We start from the raw sequence: 18,863 nt of genomic DNA on the forward strand, positions 1-18,863 counted from the left end.
TTTGGCACTTATTTTCCCTCTGCAGGGCAGCAGTTAACAGATGAAGTTGGGCAGAGAACAGAGAAGGATTCTGTGGGTTTTCCATTAACCTACTATTTATTTCAAGGTGGCATTCTGGAGAGACTGAGAGCCTGCAGTGTCTTTTACTGCAGAATTTAAATAAGCAAATGACAAAGTGAGGAAAAGCATTGAGAGAAATCCAGTACCACGTTTATATTAATGGTTAAGCCTAGGTTTCAGAAATCATTTAGATCACAAACAAAGCAAAGTTGGTGATCTCTTCTAGTCATTACGTGCTTTTGGGCACATCACAGAAGATGGCATAATTTATCCTGGTTTGAATAACAGTAAAACTTAGGGTGCTTACAATTGAATTCTGATACAAGTCCATGACAGCAAAAGAGCTGAAATATTAAACATCTGAAAAAGTGGTTCTATGCAAAATTTACTTCAAAGATAATAATTCAGCTTTCATTATACATAAAAAGGTTACTATGGCAACTTGATAGCAGAGCTATAATTAAAAATGTGTTCTTACTCTTTCCTATGATAAATTCCAGTTTTTGAGATTCTATCATCTCCACTATTTTGATTGGCAATGTACTTTCTGTACTTGTTACAGTTGAATTGTATTCTGCTTTTTTTTTTTTAATGACAGTAGCATTCATATGGAGACCTAGAGGTCCAGCAAAGATAATTTGGATTTGATTGTTTTTTTCTCTCCAGTATGCTCTGCCATAATTCTATGTATGCTGAATCCAGTTTCCTGCTGTTGCATTGACTTGCTTACACAGTTTTCTTTTGGGATAGGTTGTTTTAAATTTGATTATCCTGATCTCTTCAGATCAATACATATAGTTCATACAGTTTTCTCCATCTCTTGACTTTTACATTACTTTGAGTCTGTAACTCTTAAAATCCACACTGTCAAATCTCTCTCCCATATGACTTGCATTTTCTCATTCAGTTTTGCCTTACTGCTCATAAATTAACACTATCCTCTTGTTATTCCTTGTGGAAAGTGTTGCCAAGGCTGATTTTTGGATCACTCAAATAAGAGGGATTTTGACCCATACACACTGTATCCACCACCACCCTTCAGCATTTTGGAGCTTATTCCCGCACTCATACAATCTCACTACTAGGAAACCCACTGCAGCAGTCAGTAGAATTCCCTGTTCCCTTGTATTTCATGACTGCGCCCTTCAGAAAAACTGATAAGATATAGTTGATGCATTAGTCACCCACTCCCACTGCAGACTGCTCAGAGGCATGCCTGTAACTCTCTCTTTAAGATAGTGATTCATTTTAAAGAGGGTTTTTTGTTTTTTGTTTTTTTTTTTTTTTTTTGCTATTCAGTACTCAACCTGAAATACGCAATGGTTCCCAAGATAAGTTAATAATTTGCCTAGGTAGGCAGGTAGGCAGGTAGGTTTGAATCCAGTGTTTACTTGCAGCTAACTAAGCACAGAAGGGAAATTTCCTACACTAGCGAAATTTTCCAAAAATTTCCCATTACTGTTTCAGTAGCAACAGCTACAATAGTTCTAGCGGCTGCCATGCCCAGAGTCATCTTAAATGTTCTCTAACCAGACTTAATAGGTGTGGAGTTTATAGTCACATCCGATTACAGCTATGGTGGTTTTTGTCTACATTAGGGCTTCCAACATTGCTACCGACAATGTGAAGGCACAGTGTCTTAGCAGTGGTGAAATTTCTTTGAATGGGGGAGGAGGGCAGGAAAAGACTGCTATTATTTTTACAGTATCTGAACATTCATATTATGCCTTTGACTTACTTGTCATTGATATCAGTATCTGTAATTCACATAGACATTTAGACTAGGATTTTCAAAAGAGCTTGAAGTACTTAAGCTTAATAAACTTAATTAGGTTTGCACTGCCGATTAGCTTAGACACCTTTAAGAATCTCATCATGACTTCTTACCAATGCAAAGGGGGAAGTTTCTGTTTTTCAAAAAGGTTAAGTTAGGTTTTCAAAAATATAACTAATACCTGGGAGCCTGAGTGCCCCTCACAGTAGAACTGAGTGTGTCACTAACAAGCAAGTTATTTGTATTCAGCCAGTAATAATATAGGTAGTGGAATGAATAGGAAGTTTGAAGAGGAAGTGTGAAAAATAGACTGAAGAGTGTAATGTTGATGGTAATCATTATGCTTCTTTTCAGAGAAGATGAAGAACTTCTCACTGCTCGTTGCTATCTTTTTATTTGAAACAGGTGAGTTTTTATTTGCTGCATAATTTACTACTGTTTATAAATAGTAAAAAAATCTTATCGTTACTCCAAGGCAAGCGTGTCTGACTAAAACAATGACTGAATTACGTTCTCTGAACAGAAGAAGCAACAATCTGTAACATTTCTTCCCATTTCTTTTGCAGCTTTCTTATTAAATTTATCCCTTTTTATTCCCCAGATGCTTGCAACTGCTCAGGCTGGGACTTCCCATTTTGCAAGCAGCTTCCAGGTAGGTAAATAATTCTTACGCAAGAACTAAGTAATTGCAAAGATGACTATCATTGCTGAAAGAAATCAGCCAGCTGAAATGATTTCGTGGTTAATTTTGATTTGAAATATTGGTGTATAGTTTTTTGGCTGAAATCCAGCCTGTACAAGCAATGAATTTCTGTCAGTTTAGAGACCCAGCACATTCAGCAGGGATGAAGGCACAACTGTCGGTATTTCTTGTGCCTACAGGCCGCCTGGTGGCCGCGCCACAAACCCACACCACTACCTGCCTCTCTAACACTTCAGCTCTTCTCTTTTAAAGCTGCTAAGACCACTTTTAATTGACTGCAAATGTTAGGAATCGAGATCTGATTTGAAAAGAAACATTTTCAGATTTCTGGAGGGAAAAAAGAGCCCAAGAAATTCATAGCATGGACAGATTTGGCTGGATGATAACAGAGCGCTTGCTGCTAGGTGGAGGTTATCAGCTAGCCGGGAGTGTATCTTATGCAATTCATAGTCTCGGGACCAGTTACCACGATTTCAAAAGACACTAAAAGCTGTAATGTTTATATTTGTCAATTTTTTATGTTTCAGATTCAACTGATAAATTACTGGTAACATAATGGCAAAAGTCTAACACATTTGGATAGAGGGTGTTGCACAGCAGCTGTTGTCACCTGATGTACTTCATACTGAATTTATTATAGGCAGAAAAATCCTACTTGCTATTAGCCACAGCAGGGAAGATGGATTTTATATACGTAATGGCACTGGATGGGACATCATCAGTGGATGGTATTTTTCTGAAATTAGCCATGGATAATTTTCCACTCCTTGCTATTTGCTTCATCAGACTAAAATCTACTAAAGCATTGCTGAAAACACCAGATAAATGAGAAGGAAAACAAAAAGTTCTAGAGTGTAAAAATGAGGCCTTTTTTTTTTTTTCCTTTTCTTTTCTGAATAAGATGGATTGTGAGGTCTCTGGAATAGGGAAAGGGGCTTTTGCTTTGTTTGCACAGCTCGTAGAGCGCAGTCTTGGTACCAGACTAGTACTATTCTAAGGCTTGGGAAAACTAATAATACATAATTTCTTTAAGGGGAAGCAGTACAGTAAAACCAAAAGGAACACAATAAAAATGAATGTGCATGTACACACAAACATACACAAATATAGGACAAATAAGGAACCAGTGTGTAGCATTCATTATATCCAGGATAAAATGGTAAGAAGATTATCACATGAGCAATGTAAAACTCACCTGGAGAATGCAGCATAGTATATTGGTGGGGGAGGGCTGGCTGAGCTAATACACCATTTCCATCCCTAAAATCTACTCTTTTGACACTGTCTGTTCTAATGTTCTCTCATAGAGACAACAGGGTTTTTGGTAAGATCACAAGCCTTCTGCTTCTTCAAAGCATACAAGCCCCTCTTGTCCATAAATAGAGACAGGTCTGCAGTACTGTGGTCACCACTGGGATCTCAGTTAATAGAAATGATCTGGGGAAGAAGTTAGTAGAAATCTAGAAGGGTCAAAATATTTCCACTTGTTTTCCCCTCCCCAGTCTCTCCAGAACTATTGCTGCAAATAGTTTCAGCAGCAGTATGCTACAAACATATTGATGTGAAGTGTTTCAGCATTTCCAAAAAGGTTTTATTTCCAGGTGTTTCCCAAAAAGAAAAAAAGAAACACCAAGGAAATGAAAGGCTAGATTCAGATTAAGAGAAGAGGAGGATGTGACAGTGTCCAGGATGTGGGTGACCAAAATTTGCTTTGGTGGTCGGACTAGGAAAGAAAAGAATTCAACAATTGTTCACGTTGCCATAGAAACAAGGAAGAACTGATCTCCACCTTCACAAAAGGAAGCTACACACACCTCAACTGATGCATTAATTCATTAGGAAAACACATTTCTCTGGTAGGAGAAAGGAGGTGTCATGGGGGGGGGGGGTGTCTTGAAGTCTGACTGTTTATTAACTTCACCACTGGTTGAGCCATACTCATCTGACATACTTTTTTGTCCAAACTAGCTTTTAATTTAAATATACAGCTGCCATAGGAAAGATGAAAGGAATACTGAAGATCCTCTATAACTCAGGTTATAAGAAGAAATTGCTCTGAATCAGGAAAAGAGGACAATTGCCCTTTTAGCTCTCATATCCTAGATGAATCTCTGAACCATAGTCATGTTGTAACACCATCTCCAGAGGTGTTCATCTATACTTTCCAAATAGCAAAAATATTTCTTATTCAAGATCGATAAGCCTATTGGTAACTTGCTAAACCTATTAGATATAAGGAACATGTGACTGTACTTATAAGGAAACATTCATTTTTATCACCTTAAGTATTGTGTACATGTCAAAATCCTTATCTACATCTCTACAGAGAAAAAAACCCTACACTACATTTTATTTCTGCATCTTTTTTTCAAAGTCTGGGTGGTACTTAGAGACATAATGGCTGATAATTCTGAATTAACAGTTCAGGCAGTAAGACACAAAGCAAAAAGGAATATAGTCATATTTTATGACTAAAGTTTCTGATGAAAAATTTCTGAAATACTGAAATAAGCTTAAACACTAGAGATGAAAAGATTAGTTTCTTTAGGAGTGTCATTGTTTAATTTCCCTTCCACTGGAAAATATATGTTTAATTGCAAAAAGCATATATTTTTTCTTACAAAAAAGAAGCAAGAGTCATTTTGTCTCTAAACTTACTCTCCTGCTGCTTCATAATGTGGTTGGTATAAAGCTGCTGGTATAAACAGCATATTGTCATTCTTTAGCAATAATCTATTATTCTGAACTCCAGATAGAGATGATATTGGTAGTTTTGGAGTAATCCTGCAGTCTGGTCAATCAGCTCTAATGCTGCTGATTAGTCTAAAGCTACAGCGGTATAATGCTTTGCAAGAAAACTCCCCAGTAATTCTTGCAGGTTGGAAATTTTGGAAACATCACATTGGCCCATGATATCATTAAAATGCAGTCTCTCTCTCTTCTCTTTTTTTCCACTTACTTGCTTAGAATTAATTTCTAAGAGGTTTCACAATGTGCGTGAGGTCTATGATAGCCTCAGTTCTGGCCTTGTACTTTGAAAAATATCTACAAATTTGTGCTTAACAGCAAACGATTGAGCCCTGCCGCACAGTTCCCACTGAACTATGCAGAACCGCTGAAGGTAGGACAGGCACAGTCTGTCAGGTGGTGAAGGTGTGAAACTAGAGAGCAGAGCTGGGAGATAAAAATCGCAAGCCTGCTGAGGTAGAGGTGCACAGTAATTTTACCGTCTGCTTTAGGCAGATTACCTGGCAATACCTTTTCTCAAAGTTACCCAAGCAGAGGGTCAAAAGCAAGAAATGCTTCCTTGTATACATACAATTAGTCTCTGCAAATTTTGTACTCAAAGAACACAGCAATATTTCCTGCATCTTCTATACACAAAAAACTCCATTCAGAGTTGAAAAAACAATTTAAATTTTAAATTAGTGCAGAAACAAGCAGCAAGCAAGGTGTCACTATTACAAGAGAAAAACGGTTCAAAAGTGTAACAACACCAAAACTGAGGAAACACCATGGCACACATTTCAGCACTATGTAATAGTCAGTAATGGAACCATAAAACACGGGACAGTTTGTCCTTTTTTACATACACCTAGGAAAACTAGGTTTTACTTGGAAACATTAGGACTGGTAACCTTTAATCTCTCTAAATGTCTCTGTCCCTTGTTCTAAGCATTAATGAATGTAAACCCAGAGTAAACCTGACATAAGTAGTCATACATACAATACAGCTAGTATTTATTTTCTTACACAAGAGGTATGGCTGTTTTATATTTGTTTGTTTTTTGATTCTAGTAGTCAGCTTGCCCCTGTTAATAGCAAATAGTTGCCTATGATGGGTCTTTTCCAGTCCACATGTTTTCATCTTGCAGATTGGGACAATGAATTGATATGCTACAAAGAAGTAAGTGAGGATCTGACATGTACCTGGTTGCCAGTACCCAATGCTCCAAATACTGTTACTTATACTGTAAACTTAAAATGGTAAGTCTAAACGTCACTTCAGAAAATGAAAAGCTGTCACTGCAGTTTGGCATAATTCCGACCTGCCTGAGTTCTGTCCTGATATATTCGTCGTGTTGTAGGTTGTTACACCAGAACGGTCAAAATCTTTCCTCAGACCTCACAGTTGTATCACCAGCTGTTGATCTGGTGAGAGCTGCGCTTTCCAAACTGAGAGAGGGTGAAAGACTGAAAAGCTCACAGAGTGCCAAAACAAAACTTAGGTTAGTAGACAATGCAGAAAAAAAAAGGAATGGAACAGATTTATAGAAAACACTGAAATAGGTGCATAGAGTCAACAATCACTTTGTCTAATCTGAGGAAGAGTGGCTTACCACTTCCCAGTTTCATGAGGGACAACTGGCAAAGCACCCCAGGACCAAAATGGGAGGACTTCATGAGTAGCAACTGTGAGTACCTGCCTCTTGCACCAATTCATTAAGCTTTGACCAGCCGGAAACCCCCATCACCCCTCCCAGTCTTAAAGAAAAGATAACAGAGCAAATGTGTAAATAAATTAGTAGCTATTTTGTGGAGGAAGGAAATGAGGTCAGTAAACCTGCAGTTTTCTTCACTGTTCACTGGAGATCACAGAAAAGATCTTGTAAAAAACGCTCAGCAAATCATACTTATCTGAGAAACAATGATTTCTTCTTTTGATAATTTGCTAGAGCATCATACATCTTGCCATGCCTCCAGCACATCTGTTTGAAATACTATTTTCAAATATCACTTTAATCAATTATTTTTCTCTACTTCTATTGACTCTTATAGAATGTTTTACACTGTAATGCATTCCAAGTGAAAACCATGTTAAGCTGTTTTTCATTTTGCTTTACATATTATGCAATACATGTATCCAGGGAGATGTCAAATGTGGCACATAGGAAAAATAAATTTTGAAGTATTTTATTGCACATCTAAACTACTGAATATTCGTTTAATAGATGGAATGAACTTGTATGGGTTAACCTCAAATTGATGACCTTAAAATATGGGTATCTTCAGTTGCTTCATTAACTGAGGAGGTTAAAGCAAAGAACCCAGGTAAAATAGAGACTGGCAGATTAAATCAACATCTGCCCACTGGTTAGTTAAAATGATGAAGCAGGTTGCTGTCTCACTACCTGCATTTAAAAAGGGATTTTCCTCATTTTATATCTACATATTTAGGATCTCCTGTGACATTAAGAGTATGTTTAAAAAGAGAGAACTGAGATCAGAAGGCAAAATCTTTGTCTTGGGGCCATCTCATGGGGTATGTCACTGGCAAATTATGATGTTCATTACTGATTATTTTGCCACATAACACATCGCTCTTTGCATTAAAGAGGGCTGTGGTTAGGAGCACCTCCTAATGCTGATGAAATGTCACTACACTGGGAAATTCCCCAGGGTAATCTTCTGCATACTGCAGAGCAGCAAAGCAGCCACCTCAGAGCTGTGCTTACTCCCCCACCGGCTTCCGTATTCTCCCGCTGGATGCAGCAGCAGGTGCCTAGTTGCAATAGTACCCCCCTGTGTTTGCTCTCCTGCCTCCTCAGACTTCAAAGCCCTGATTTCTTGGAATGGTAGCAGCACCTGTGAAACAGCTCTGCTTCTACAGAGATGCTATCAGCTAAAGCATCTGTTGCTCCTGGAGTCCCCAGCCAAACACAGCCTGTGCTGTTCCTAAGCTGCAGAGTCGATGATGTGAACTGCAGAGTTCTGAACTGTTATGAAGGCAGAAAAAGAGTGAAGAGAAGGTGGGTGAAGAGGGAGGCAACTGCATCACAGAGATACCGATTTTCCCAAAGCAGAGACAGGACTGGAACCACAGCCTCCTAAACTTCAGTTCAATGCTCTTAAACAAAAACTTTTCTCCCTTTTTATTGGGTTAAAAGAGAAACAATAAAGCAAGTGAAAAGCCCCTTCAAAAGCCTAGAAGAGGACATCACCGCTTTCTGGAAGGAACATCAGTTTGAAATTGAAATTGTTCCTTATCCTTATGATTTAGTTGTCAGGAAGAAAAGGATTAAAGAGAACACTCCTACAGAGATGTTCTAACCAAGCATTCAAAAATCATGCTTTGCAGTATTTTTATATATTTGCATATTTGCAGTATATGGCTGATTCACAGCTAGGCTGAAGCAGAAGATAGATGGAACCCTCAAGTGGTTTTTTTTTCAGTTATTAAATATTGTATCATTATTAGCACATTTAATACTTGAAATATGTGGGTAGGCAATTATTATGCCTAGCATTAAGAATGCACTCCATTTCTTTCTAAGAACACTGAACTAGCACAGCTTTAGCCTTGAAAAATCCTGCATGAGGCAGAGGGTAAATGAGAGAGAGAGAGAAAGAGAGAGAAAGGGAAGAGACCAGACAGATGGGAACAGCCTGCTGTTTAAGGGCTTTTCCTTAAGGAAACATGGCTGAGTGGTGAGGACACAGTAAAGCTAAACCTCTTCTCTTTAAGTGTTTATTCATTATCCTCTGTATTTACACACTCTTTACATTCACATCCTAGTTCAATTAGAGTCCCCCAATAGTGGGCTTTCCAAGACCACATTTCTGCAGCTACTGGATACATGTAGAACATTTTGTAGAATTTCAGCTTTCACTGTAGATGACAGGAAAAGGCCAAAAGCTCAGCTGGCTTCAGGCAGCCCAGAAACTGGTAGGTTGCCTCCGTAAAAGGGAATCAGGGGACAGGGCATGTGCATGCAGGACTGGCCCCTACACCAGCTGTCTCCTCACTCTTAACTACTCCAGCTGACCCTGCTTTGAGCAGAAGGGTTGTACTAGATGATCTCGAGAGATCCCTTCCAGACTCAGTGACTCTGTGATTCTGTGAACTCCTACCTGCAGTAAAAGGTTTTAGCCAAAGCAGATCAAAGTGCCTAACTGGCCCCAAATAGCTCTTGACAGTCAATATACTTTATGGCCACTGAGTTTGTTTGAATTTATGATAAAGATGTGGCCAGTCATTGGTTTGGCTGAGAATCAACATAGCACAAAGTATCTTTACACTGCCTGCTGTGAAGCACATGACAATTATGAAAATCATTAATACATAAAAGCTTGACTGTATGGTTACCACGAGTTGAAGGTACTCTTCCGCAATCTTACAAATGTATTCCGTACTTGGGAGGCTTGCCCTGTGCCCCTTCCTGCTGGCTCAGCTTCAGCCATTTCACAAGGCTGCTGACGGGGAAAAGGAGTATTTGAAGAACTGCAGATACTGTATACTGATGTGGAGTACAGTTAAACTTGCACAATGAGACACTGGTAAAGCAGTTGAAGATACCCCTGGAAGAGTATAATTGGCATACATTTGTATTATTGATATTCTTGATATTCTTCCAAACACTCACATTCGATCACACAAAGTCAGTCTCTTTTGAGTCAGTCATATGTGGAAAAGTGCTCTTGAAGGCAAGTAACTCAGGTTGGTAAGAAGAGTACCTGCTTAGGCACCTTCAGTTTAGGTATTGCACTACCTACAGGAGTATAGGCTACAAATGTAAAATCTGGAGAACAGGATATTTGTCTGGGAGGCCTAACTTTTAATAACCTTCAGGCTGAGAAGAACCTGGAGTTCCCTTCCTAGATGAATGTCGTAACTGTGAACACACAGCAACCAGCCACCACAGGCACCAGCAACCACTGTGTGTAGATGAAAACAAAGATACCTCCTGGACTTTCTGTACTATGTAGATTACGTCGTAGATTACAAAGGGCAAGTCTACAGGGATGAGAAGTTTAGGTGGCATTTAAACATCTTTGCCTGCAAAGCATCAGAGTTTAAGTCAGAGAGGAACCTAACTCATAAGACCAGAGTTTTTTCATACCTTTGTGGTAATTTATATTTAGGCAACTGGGAAACTTTGCTGTTCAAAATGAATGTAGTTGCCTCAGTGGTAGGTGGCAAATAGCTGTAGACTTTATGAATTAATTCCTAACCTAATTTCATTTCTTCCAAATGCTGTTTACATCCCAGTTTAAGCACCAGTGAAGGCTATACAGATTTTTCCTTGTATCTCTCTGTACCTTATAAGTTTAAGGAGTTTAGTAGTTCTCTGCCATACAACAAGGCTTTTGCAGGTATAAATTAGCTAGAATTACTCGGTTGCTAGAATTGCACTCGCTGTTTCAAGCTGCTCAGAGCTGACCTTCAAGATTTCCAAATGCTGAATGTTGTACATAGCTACTTGGAAACCTATCAATTGCTATAATGATGTTTTTTGAAAAAACAGTATATGATAATCCAATCAAATGTTTGTTTTTCATTCTGATTACCTTTCTCTGAAGGGAAAGAATCACAAAACTTTTGCAAAGAAACACGTCATTGCCTTTCATCAAAATAGAACGAAAGGATCTTTACATGAAACGCTCTGCATCTATTTGGATAGCTGTGAATTATGCCCATGAGAGCTGTTTGAAAGGAAGGAACATCTCAGTTACACCAAGCAAAGCAGGTACAGCATCTTCACAACTTGTATTACTGCAGCCCTAGCTGATGCAGTGATAGAATTTTATTAAAGATTATTTCCCAAATTATAACTCCCAATATGCAGTTGTTCTTATTACTGATTCAGAGAGCTAAGCCACAGTTTGGCTCCCTTGGATGAAATCCTCACTAACGTCAATAGCAAAAATCTATCAGTTTTTATGGCAGAAGGATTTTGCTTTAAATCACTTGCTAGACTATAAAGAAGTCATATCCAGAAAAATATATAGTAACACGTGTATAGTACTAAACCAGTTTCCTGTGTTTTCTTTGATGGTTTTTTGAACTTCTTTATTGCTTTACAAAGAGCAGGTTGACTCAGTAGCCTGCATTTAAAGAATCCTAGTAATAGAACATGAGCATTTTGAGAAAACTTTTCAAATTTTGACCATTTTATAAGGCCACTCATCCATTACACAGTGCTGCAGAGGAGATTAAAAAAAAAAAAAAACTATTCATTTTAGATGTTTATTCAGAGATTCCTTATAGTAACCAAGCACTGCGATAACTTCAAGAGCTTCCCAAAACCTGGCCTTCTCAGAGTAATTATAGTCCAAGAAAAAATGATGCTTCTCACTGCTTGAGGGCACTACCAGTAAGACGCAAATTATCACTATGGCCTTCCGGCCACCTTGCATGTATTAGAGGAGAAAACAAAATGTATTTGAACACAAAATTATTTAGCTAAACACAGTTGTTCAAGTTGGAACTCATTAAAAAGTTCTGGAAATTTTTCTAAAATTCATGACTATAGGTATTCTTGACATTCTGATTTTGCCTTTCAGGCTTACTCAGAATAGCATCTGTTTACAAAAGAAGGTCTCCCTGAAATCAGTAGAAGCATCCACAAAAGAAAGGCAAGATGAACAATCCTGTTCTGCTGATACCATAAAGATTTAGTAATTATTTATTTCCAGCCTTTTAAAAGTCTCTCAGCATTCAGTATTCTGAGCCAAGTCTTCTAATTTCTTTTCAATAAAACACACCTGACAGACATAATTATCAAAGCTTTCCTGCTACACTTGTATTGATAACATCTGTATGTTCCCCATTTTAGAGAAGTGCTTGACACCATCTAACATAAATGCTCATCAGATCACAAACCAAGTGATAATAAAATGGGACCTGCCTGCAACTCCTACAAAATATGAGCTGAGATACAGAGAAGCACTTACAGAATCCACTCAGTGGATGTTGGTAAGTACTTCCAGATGACAGTTGCTTGAGAAAGTGAAGTGACTTACTCTAAGATCAGTAATACGTGGCACACATGGCAGAACATAAACAGGATGCTACTGAAGAGCCCACATAACATGCAGATAGCAAGGTGGCACAGAATATGCACAGTTTGTAGCTGAATCACATGAAGGCCTCCTGTTAGTTTTGTTCTGATCAATTCTAAACTGAGAGAGAAAGATGAATAGTTTTATACAGGAGAAAAACAAGAATGCTATGTCAGCTGGTTCATTAACCAGTCAGTGAGACACTGCAAGCATCAACACTGCAAAAGTTGAAGATCCACAAAGGGTATCAGAAATGCTATATAAGCGCAAGTCTTGATAACACTTCATTAAGTGTTATTCTTTTTGCTGATATCATTAAATTTTCAAACAGATTAGAGAGTAGGCTGCTGTGATTTTTAGGTAACAATTCATACCTTACGTGTTTTTGTTTTGCACCAGTTTTCTTTTTTGACAAGAAGGCACATAATCTGCTGTTGATACAAGATCAGTTCCAGATGCACAACAGGATGTACAACAGTGAAAATATTATTCAAGCTCTGTGTTAGCTGTAGTTGGATGAGGAATATGAAGACATCAGCCAGGACAGAACTCCAGGGAGGAAATGGTCTAAAATGCAACTGTTTCCACTTCTTAAACATCTCTACTCTTTCAGGAGTCTCTCTGCTTCTTTTACAGGTCTTCCCTCTTATTTCAGAAGACCTGTGATCTCCTTTCATTTCTCTTGTAGCTGGCTGCTGCTTTGTTTAGCCTCTTAAAAAGGATTATTGCTTAGGATTATTAAGAGCTCCACATAAGAAAGTTTTCGTCTCAGTACAAAGAATGTGCAGTCCTTGGAAGAGTCTCTGTTCAGTGACACAAATCCTGGACTGTTCTAGGACAGCCGGATACTCATGCGTTCTCCTCCTGTTAGTACAGTAGATAGCTATGTGCTGTCTGATATGCTCCATATGGAGGAACAGAGAGCTAAGAACAGTAAATGAGGGGACTGTGCACTACAAGTTCTGGAGAAAAGGGAGATATGGGATTCAAGTGACTAAAATGAAGGACTAGAAGAGACAGCCATACTGAATGTTGAAAATGAGTGAGTACTCTAAGACTGCACATCATGAATATTCATCATCCCCCATATCCCAGCTGATCCTGTGAACTTGTGCTGAACTCTTCATAATCACATATATATAGGCTGCATTTACACATAGGCTTGGAAGAAAAGGGTGAGTGTGGACATACAGGCACAGAGGAGATGTAAAACAGCTGAGCAACAGTAAGCATTTACCAAGAACATGATTAATGTACTGTAGAACACTTGGGATCCTAAATCCAACTCACTTCACGCTTGTTCTTTTTTACAAAACAGTCAAAGAGATTTAGAGTCTTTCTGTGATATTGCGTAGTTTTTTTCTATTGTAACCACACTACTTTTAGTAACAAAAATATATAAAGATAATTACAACCTTTATAAAAAACAAAGCATTTCAGAAAACCAAAGAGAAAAGCTGACCACATAATAGTGGTTTGGGTTTTTTTGTTTTGTTTTAAGAAATATATATTTAGAAAACAAAACTTCCTGGCAGGCAAATATTAAAACAAATATTTTAATTTGCAATAATATTTTTGACAATAACATAAGAACAGACAGAACGTGTCAGAGCAAAGGTAATGCAGGATGTTCTGTTCTGATAGTGGCCAAAAATGAATGGCTAGGGAAGAGTATAAAATAGTGCAATCATATAGCAATACTGTTCTTTGATATTTTCTCTGCTTCCTACAATTTTCAGCTCAGGGTTTTCCTCAGACACAGATGATCTCTTTGTACAAAGACAATCTACATTCCCTATACAGTCACTGAAGTTCTAATGCTGTCATCAGTTGTAGATACACAGTAGTTCTAGGTGCTAAGGCATAGGCAGTCACATATTCAGCCCAGCGATGCCCCTCATATCAGCCTTATGGATCCATTTAGACATACTGTAACATTTGAGAGAATGCGTGTGTGTGAGTGTGTGCATGCGTGCACAATATTTCATTCAACCTTGACATCTTGTTCTTCAGAATGCCAGCAAGGACCTCAGTTAAGTAAGTGATTATTTTTCAGTATATTTAATGTCTAACTGTTTTTAAAAGCAATGCTTAGGTCTAAGCTACTGCTTACATGCTAAATAGAATGTATTCAGGAAAAACAATCAGAGAACCTGCCCTCAAAGAATGAAAAAGGAATTGGACAAAGTGTGCAGTAATTCCTCTCTGATGATAGGGACCCCTACTTTCAGTTGTAGTCATAAGACTGGTCCTTGACTCAGAAAACAGTTAATATAAGATTATGTTTTATTGCTGCCACACATACTAAACATCATTTGTTTTCAGGTGACCACAGAAAGCAATGCTGTCAACATCACTGTTTCAGACTTAAATGTTATGTCTTCATACATCGTTCAGCTCAGATGCATAGCCACGGATGATCATCACTGTGTTTGTGTTTGGAGTAGAGAGATTTTGGTCCCCCACAGTAAGTGAAATACAGTTTTGTTGTTCTGGGAATAAGCATGAATGTAAAAGCCTTTTCAAATTTTGTATCATATGAAAGAGGGTTGTCAGATACTGTTGAAAAAATAAAGCTCAAATTGACTCATATGAGTGCATATCTCCATCTTTTTCATGTTTACCAGAGCTCACTAAGAAGCCAACACTATCATATAATATAACTACAGAAATCTCTCCAGGCAGAAGAAGTGTTCTTCTTAAGTGGGAGGTAATGTTCACTTTGGGTATGGGTTCATTCTGTTATATCCATGCTACTAATCCATTACTTTACAGGGAAAAAATATACTTTCACATTGTATTGGGACTGTATTGAACAAGCAAAAGACATTGAATATTGTACTGTTCCTTCAGGATTCACTAAATTTGTAGGGTGGTGTTTTGAGTGATACAGGCTAGCAAGGAAAAACTACACCAATCTGTAAACTTGAAAAATTATTCAAGCAGCCATTTCTAGACTTGAATCATTGACTAGAATAAAGATTCTTTTCAGCTCACATTAAAAATTGGTGTGTCTCAGGTTTGTTTCTTAGAATTAAGCTTGCCTATACAAGTAACACCCTGCATTTCACATGTTCCTAAGGAGCATCAATATTCTCAAGAGACCAAAACTTTTTAGAAAAACATGTAGTTAAGCTACTACTTTACAAATTCAGAAGAGATACATTCTAATCGGGAAGGAAAAAGAGCCACTGACTTACATGAACAGCATCTAGCTGCCCGTTTCCCATAATGACATTTAAAGTCCAAACCTCCAAAACAGAAGCATTCCCTCTTCTGCAACAGGTGTCATTATCAGCTGACTGACTACTGTACCTCAGTCAGTTTTACTAGATGAAAACCATTTTACCATTATCTTGGTAAAAAAATGGACAATTGACAGTCTTGCATTTACACTCGCAGGTAACTTCAATACCAGAGGCAGAACAGACAGAGACTAGCAGAGTTTTGAAATATCAGAAGATGGGGAAAGTTTTGCAATTACCCCTTGTGTTTTTGTTTAGCTGAGGAAATAGCACCTCATCTTCTGATAAGGATGAGATATCCCCCTTATTCCCTTATCTCCTGATAAGAAGGCAAAGCTGAATAGTAAATAATTCATTTAGGGATAAAGCAATAGATTGTATATGTCAGTTTAAATGTTAAGCTAAAAGAAGAAATTATTCTCCATCCAAGGACTTTAGTTAAAAATACATAGATTAAATATAGGATCAGGGCTAGGACCTTCATTCAAGAAAACACTTGTACTAGCCTGTTACACTAAATGATGTTCAAGTCCAGAGGGCTTCAATAAACATTGAAAGGCTAAAAGGAAGGGGTATACTTAATTATTAACATGTTACAGGGAGAAAAAAGAAAACTTGGGCTCCACTGCCCTACTTGTTTAAGCTGATCTGAAGCACAAAAAAACCTTTAAGATGTTAGAGACTAGCCACAGCTTCTCCATTTTGCTAATGTTCAACCTTTACTGAGTTTGGACCAACAGGCAGGAGTTAGCTGGCTTCAGCTCTACCAAGCAGTGTGCATTACTTTGACAGCTGGAATTAACACAGGACCTCCTGCAGGACTAAGGAAGATAGGACAGTGCTAGCCTTTTCCAGTCTCATTTTGCTAACCTAAAAAGGCTAAATTCTTCTAGTTTCTTCTTGCTCAATAAAGCCCTCTATTTCATGTATCATAGGAATCATTTCTCTTACATGGAAACCTTTTCCAGTTTCACTGAACCTTTTCCACTTTCAAAGCCTAGTGATAGAACCATAACACTATTCTCCAGGCAGCTTCACCAGAGCTTCAAATAATGGTACCAATTCTTCCCTCCCTATCCTGGGAAATAGTTCTGTTACTTCCAAATCAGGAGCTTCTAGCTTTTGCAAAAATTCATCCCCATATGTATGTCTTTACCTTTTGAATTACTGAATATCATCCCATCTATGTTACTCCAAAGGTATCCAGTTGCTTCATTAAGATAACCCAGTCTTCCTCCTAGCTTTGTGTCATCATCCCACTATTACTTTTTGTGCAAAGGTCACTGAAGAAATAGCAGCAAAGCTCCGTCTCAGAAACAATCCTTGCAGAATGCCAAAACTTTTATGTATAGAGTTAAGTTTCCATCTAGACTGCAGTAATTTCCATGCCCTCGCTTTCCAGCCCCTGAAGATTAGTACACTAAAATAAGGATTGGACAATCACTGTTAAAAATTTGTATCAATGGATATATAACATGTTCTAAAGTTGTAGTGTAATTACTAGCATTTATCCTCAAAGAGACCAGATGCCTAACAGAGTCTAGTAGATGAAGATTCTCAGAGGCATAAACTGCAATTAAACACCTCTCATTAACTTTCAAGTTCCTAATTATGAGGGATATGTTCCAGTGAAATGTACAGAATGTTACAGCTGCCTCACTGCTGTTATTACTAATTGGATACACATAACTGAGATCCTAATTAAGGAAAACACTTAATCCTGTGCTTAAATCCTCTAAATTTAAATGGGATTTAAGCATGCTCTTAATTTAAGTAAATGAGTTGCTTCATTGATTCCTGATAACCTAATTAAAATAGTATGATTTTATTCCCATCATTAAAGGTGACATTTTGTTTATATGACTTCATTGCTCTTGATTTTCTACATAGGACATAGTAACAATGCTCACTGATAATCTTTTTCCTCTTTAGGCAGCACAAAGCAGGAATGTCCTTGGATACTACGTTAATGTAGAAAGAGTACCCAACAGTTGCAGGCATTTACCAAAACCCATCATTTTAAAGGACCAAAAAGTTCTTCTAAATCTCTCTATGGCTTATTATAGAATTAATATTTCTGCCTATAACCAAGCAGGAGAATCTCCACAAACCATTTACGTCGTCCCAGATTTCTCTGCAACAGGTACTTACTTTATCATTTACTCATTAAAGCAGTAGAGAAGTTTAATGAGCAATCTTTAGACTACCTTGACAGTCTTTGGGGTGGGGACAAGCATTCTCTTGAATATTTACTAGGCTGCTATTTTTGCATGGTGAGATTGATATTGTTTCTTAGGAAAGGATTTCTATTGAAATTAACTAGCAGACAATTTTCCATCTGAACATGAGGAAAAACTTCACTGTGAGGGTGACAGAGCACTGGAACAGGTTGCCCAGAGAGGTAGTGGAGTCTCCTTCTCTGGAGATATTCAAAACCCGCCTGGACGCGATCCTGTGCAACGTGCTGTAGGTGACCCTGCTTGAGCAGGGGGGTTGGACTAGATGATCTCCAGAGGTCCCTTCCAACCTCAACCATTCTGTGATTCTGTGACAACCAATTTAACATTACTTGCAGAACTTCTTGTTTTCTCAGACTAGAGAAACAACTATGTATTAGGTTTACCTGTCAGAATGGCTTGTGGAGCATGCACAAAGTTAAATAGATGTCAGTAGTTTAAACGGAAAGTTCTCAGAATTATCTGCAAATCTACGTTTTTGAGTTAAGCAACTTTTATTTCATTACTACCCCTACTGGCACATGGGAGGAGGAACTGCAGGAGGTACACATCATATTCAAATGATGATGTTAAACTTTTGTGATGCCTAAATACCCAGGTTTTTCATTTCAACAATAACAATATTTAACAATGATTCTGTTTATATATAAACCAGTTTCATTTGCTATAATCTTCTAAAAATATTGAGGTATAGTTATTGTAATATAAGAAAAACTCTTTCTTCTAGGGTAAGATTTTTTTTTTTTAAATGGAGCTATACAGCACGCACAAGTAAATCATCGTGCAAGTACCATTGTTGATCTCCAGAAAGCTGAAACTAACTGGTTTTCCAAAATTTTCTAGCCCACTCTCCTCATTCTGTTCTCCTTTGCCCTGCAAATACTTAATAATTTATTTCACTTCTTGCATTTGACTGCTTTAGCAGTCTTCTAATAAAATACTTACGCTTACCCCAAGCCATCATTCAGCTGGCAGCTCCTTGTTTACTGAATCTATCACCTTGTTCTCCATGGCTCTCTCTAGACATTTGTTAAAACAAATGCTTTTACTTATGTGTAGAT

At 37.9% G+C, this 18,863-nt stretch overlaps 1 protein-coding gene across 1 annotated transcript in view; it reads left to right on the forward strand.

Moving 5' to 3' along the window:
• The first annotated feature begins 2,193 nt into the window (after window positions 1-2,193).
• The window catches only part of LOC106500350 (interleukin-6 receptor subunit beta-like), a 30,911-nt gene continuing 14,241 nt past the window's right edge, over window positions 2,194-18,863 (forward strand). Inside the window, exons 1-8 of the mRNA XM_067316474.1 lie at window positions 2,194-2,239; window positions 2,436-2,486; window positions 6,413-6,524; window positions 10,839-11,005; window positions 12,095-12,234; window positions 14,646-14,787; window positions 14,948-15,030; window positions 17,498-17,708. Coding sequence (XP_067172575.1) covers window positions 2,194-2,239; window positions 2,436-2,486; window positions 6,413-6,524; window positions 10,839-11,005; window positions 12,095-12,234; window positions 14,646-14,787; window positions 14,948-15,030; window positions 17,498-17,708 — 952 coding nt within the window. The remainder of the gene's footprint in view (window positions 2,240-2,435; window positions 2,487-6,412; window positions 6,525-10,838; window positions 11,006-12,094; window positions 12,235-14,645; window positions 14,788-14,947; window positions 15,031-17,497; window positions 17,709-18,863) is intronic.

This window comes from Apteryx mantelli, chromosome Z, assembly GCF_036417845.1.
Source record: "Apteryx mantelli isolate bAptMan1 chromosome Z, bAptMan1.hap1, whole genome shotgun sequence".
Classification (NCBI taxonomy): domain Eukaryota; kingdom Metazoa; phylum Chordata; class Aves; order Apterygiformes; family Apterygidae; genus Apteryx; species Apteryx mantelli.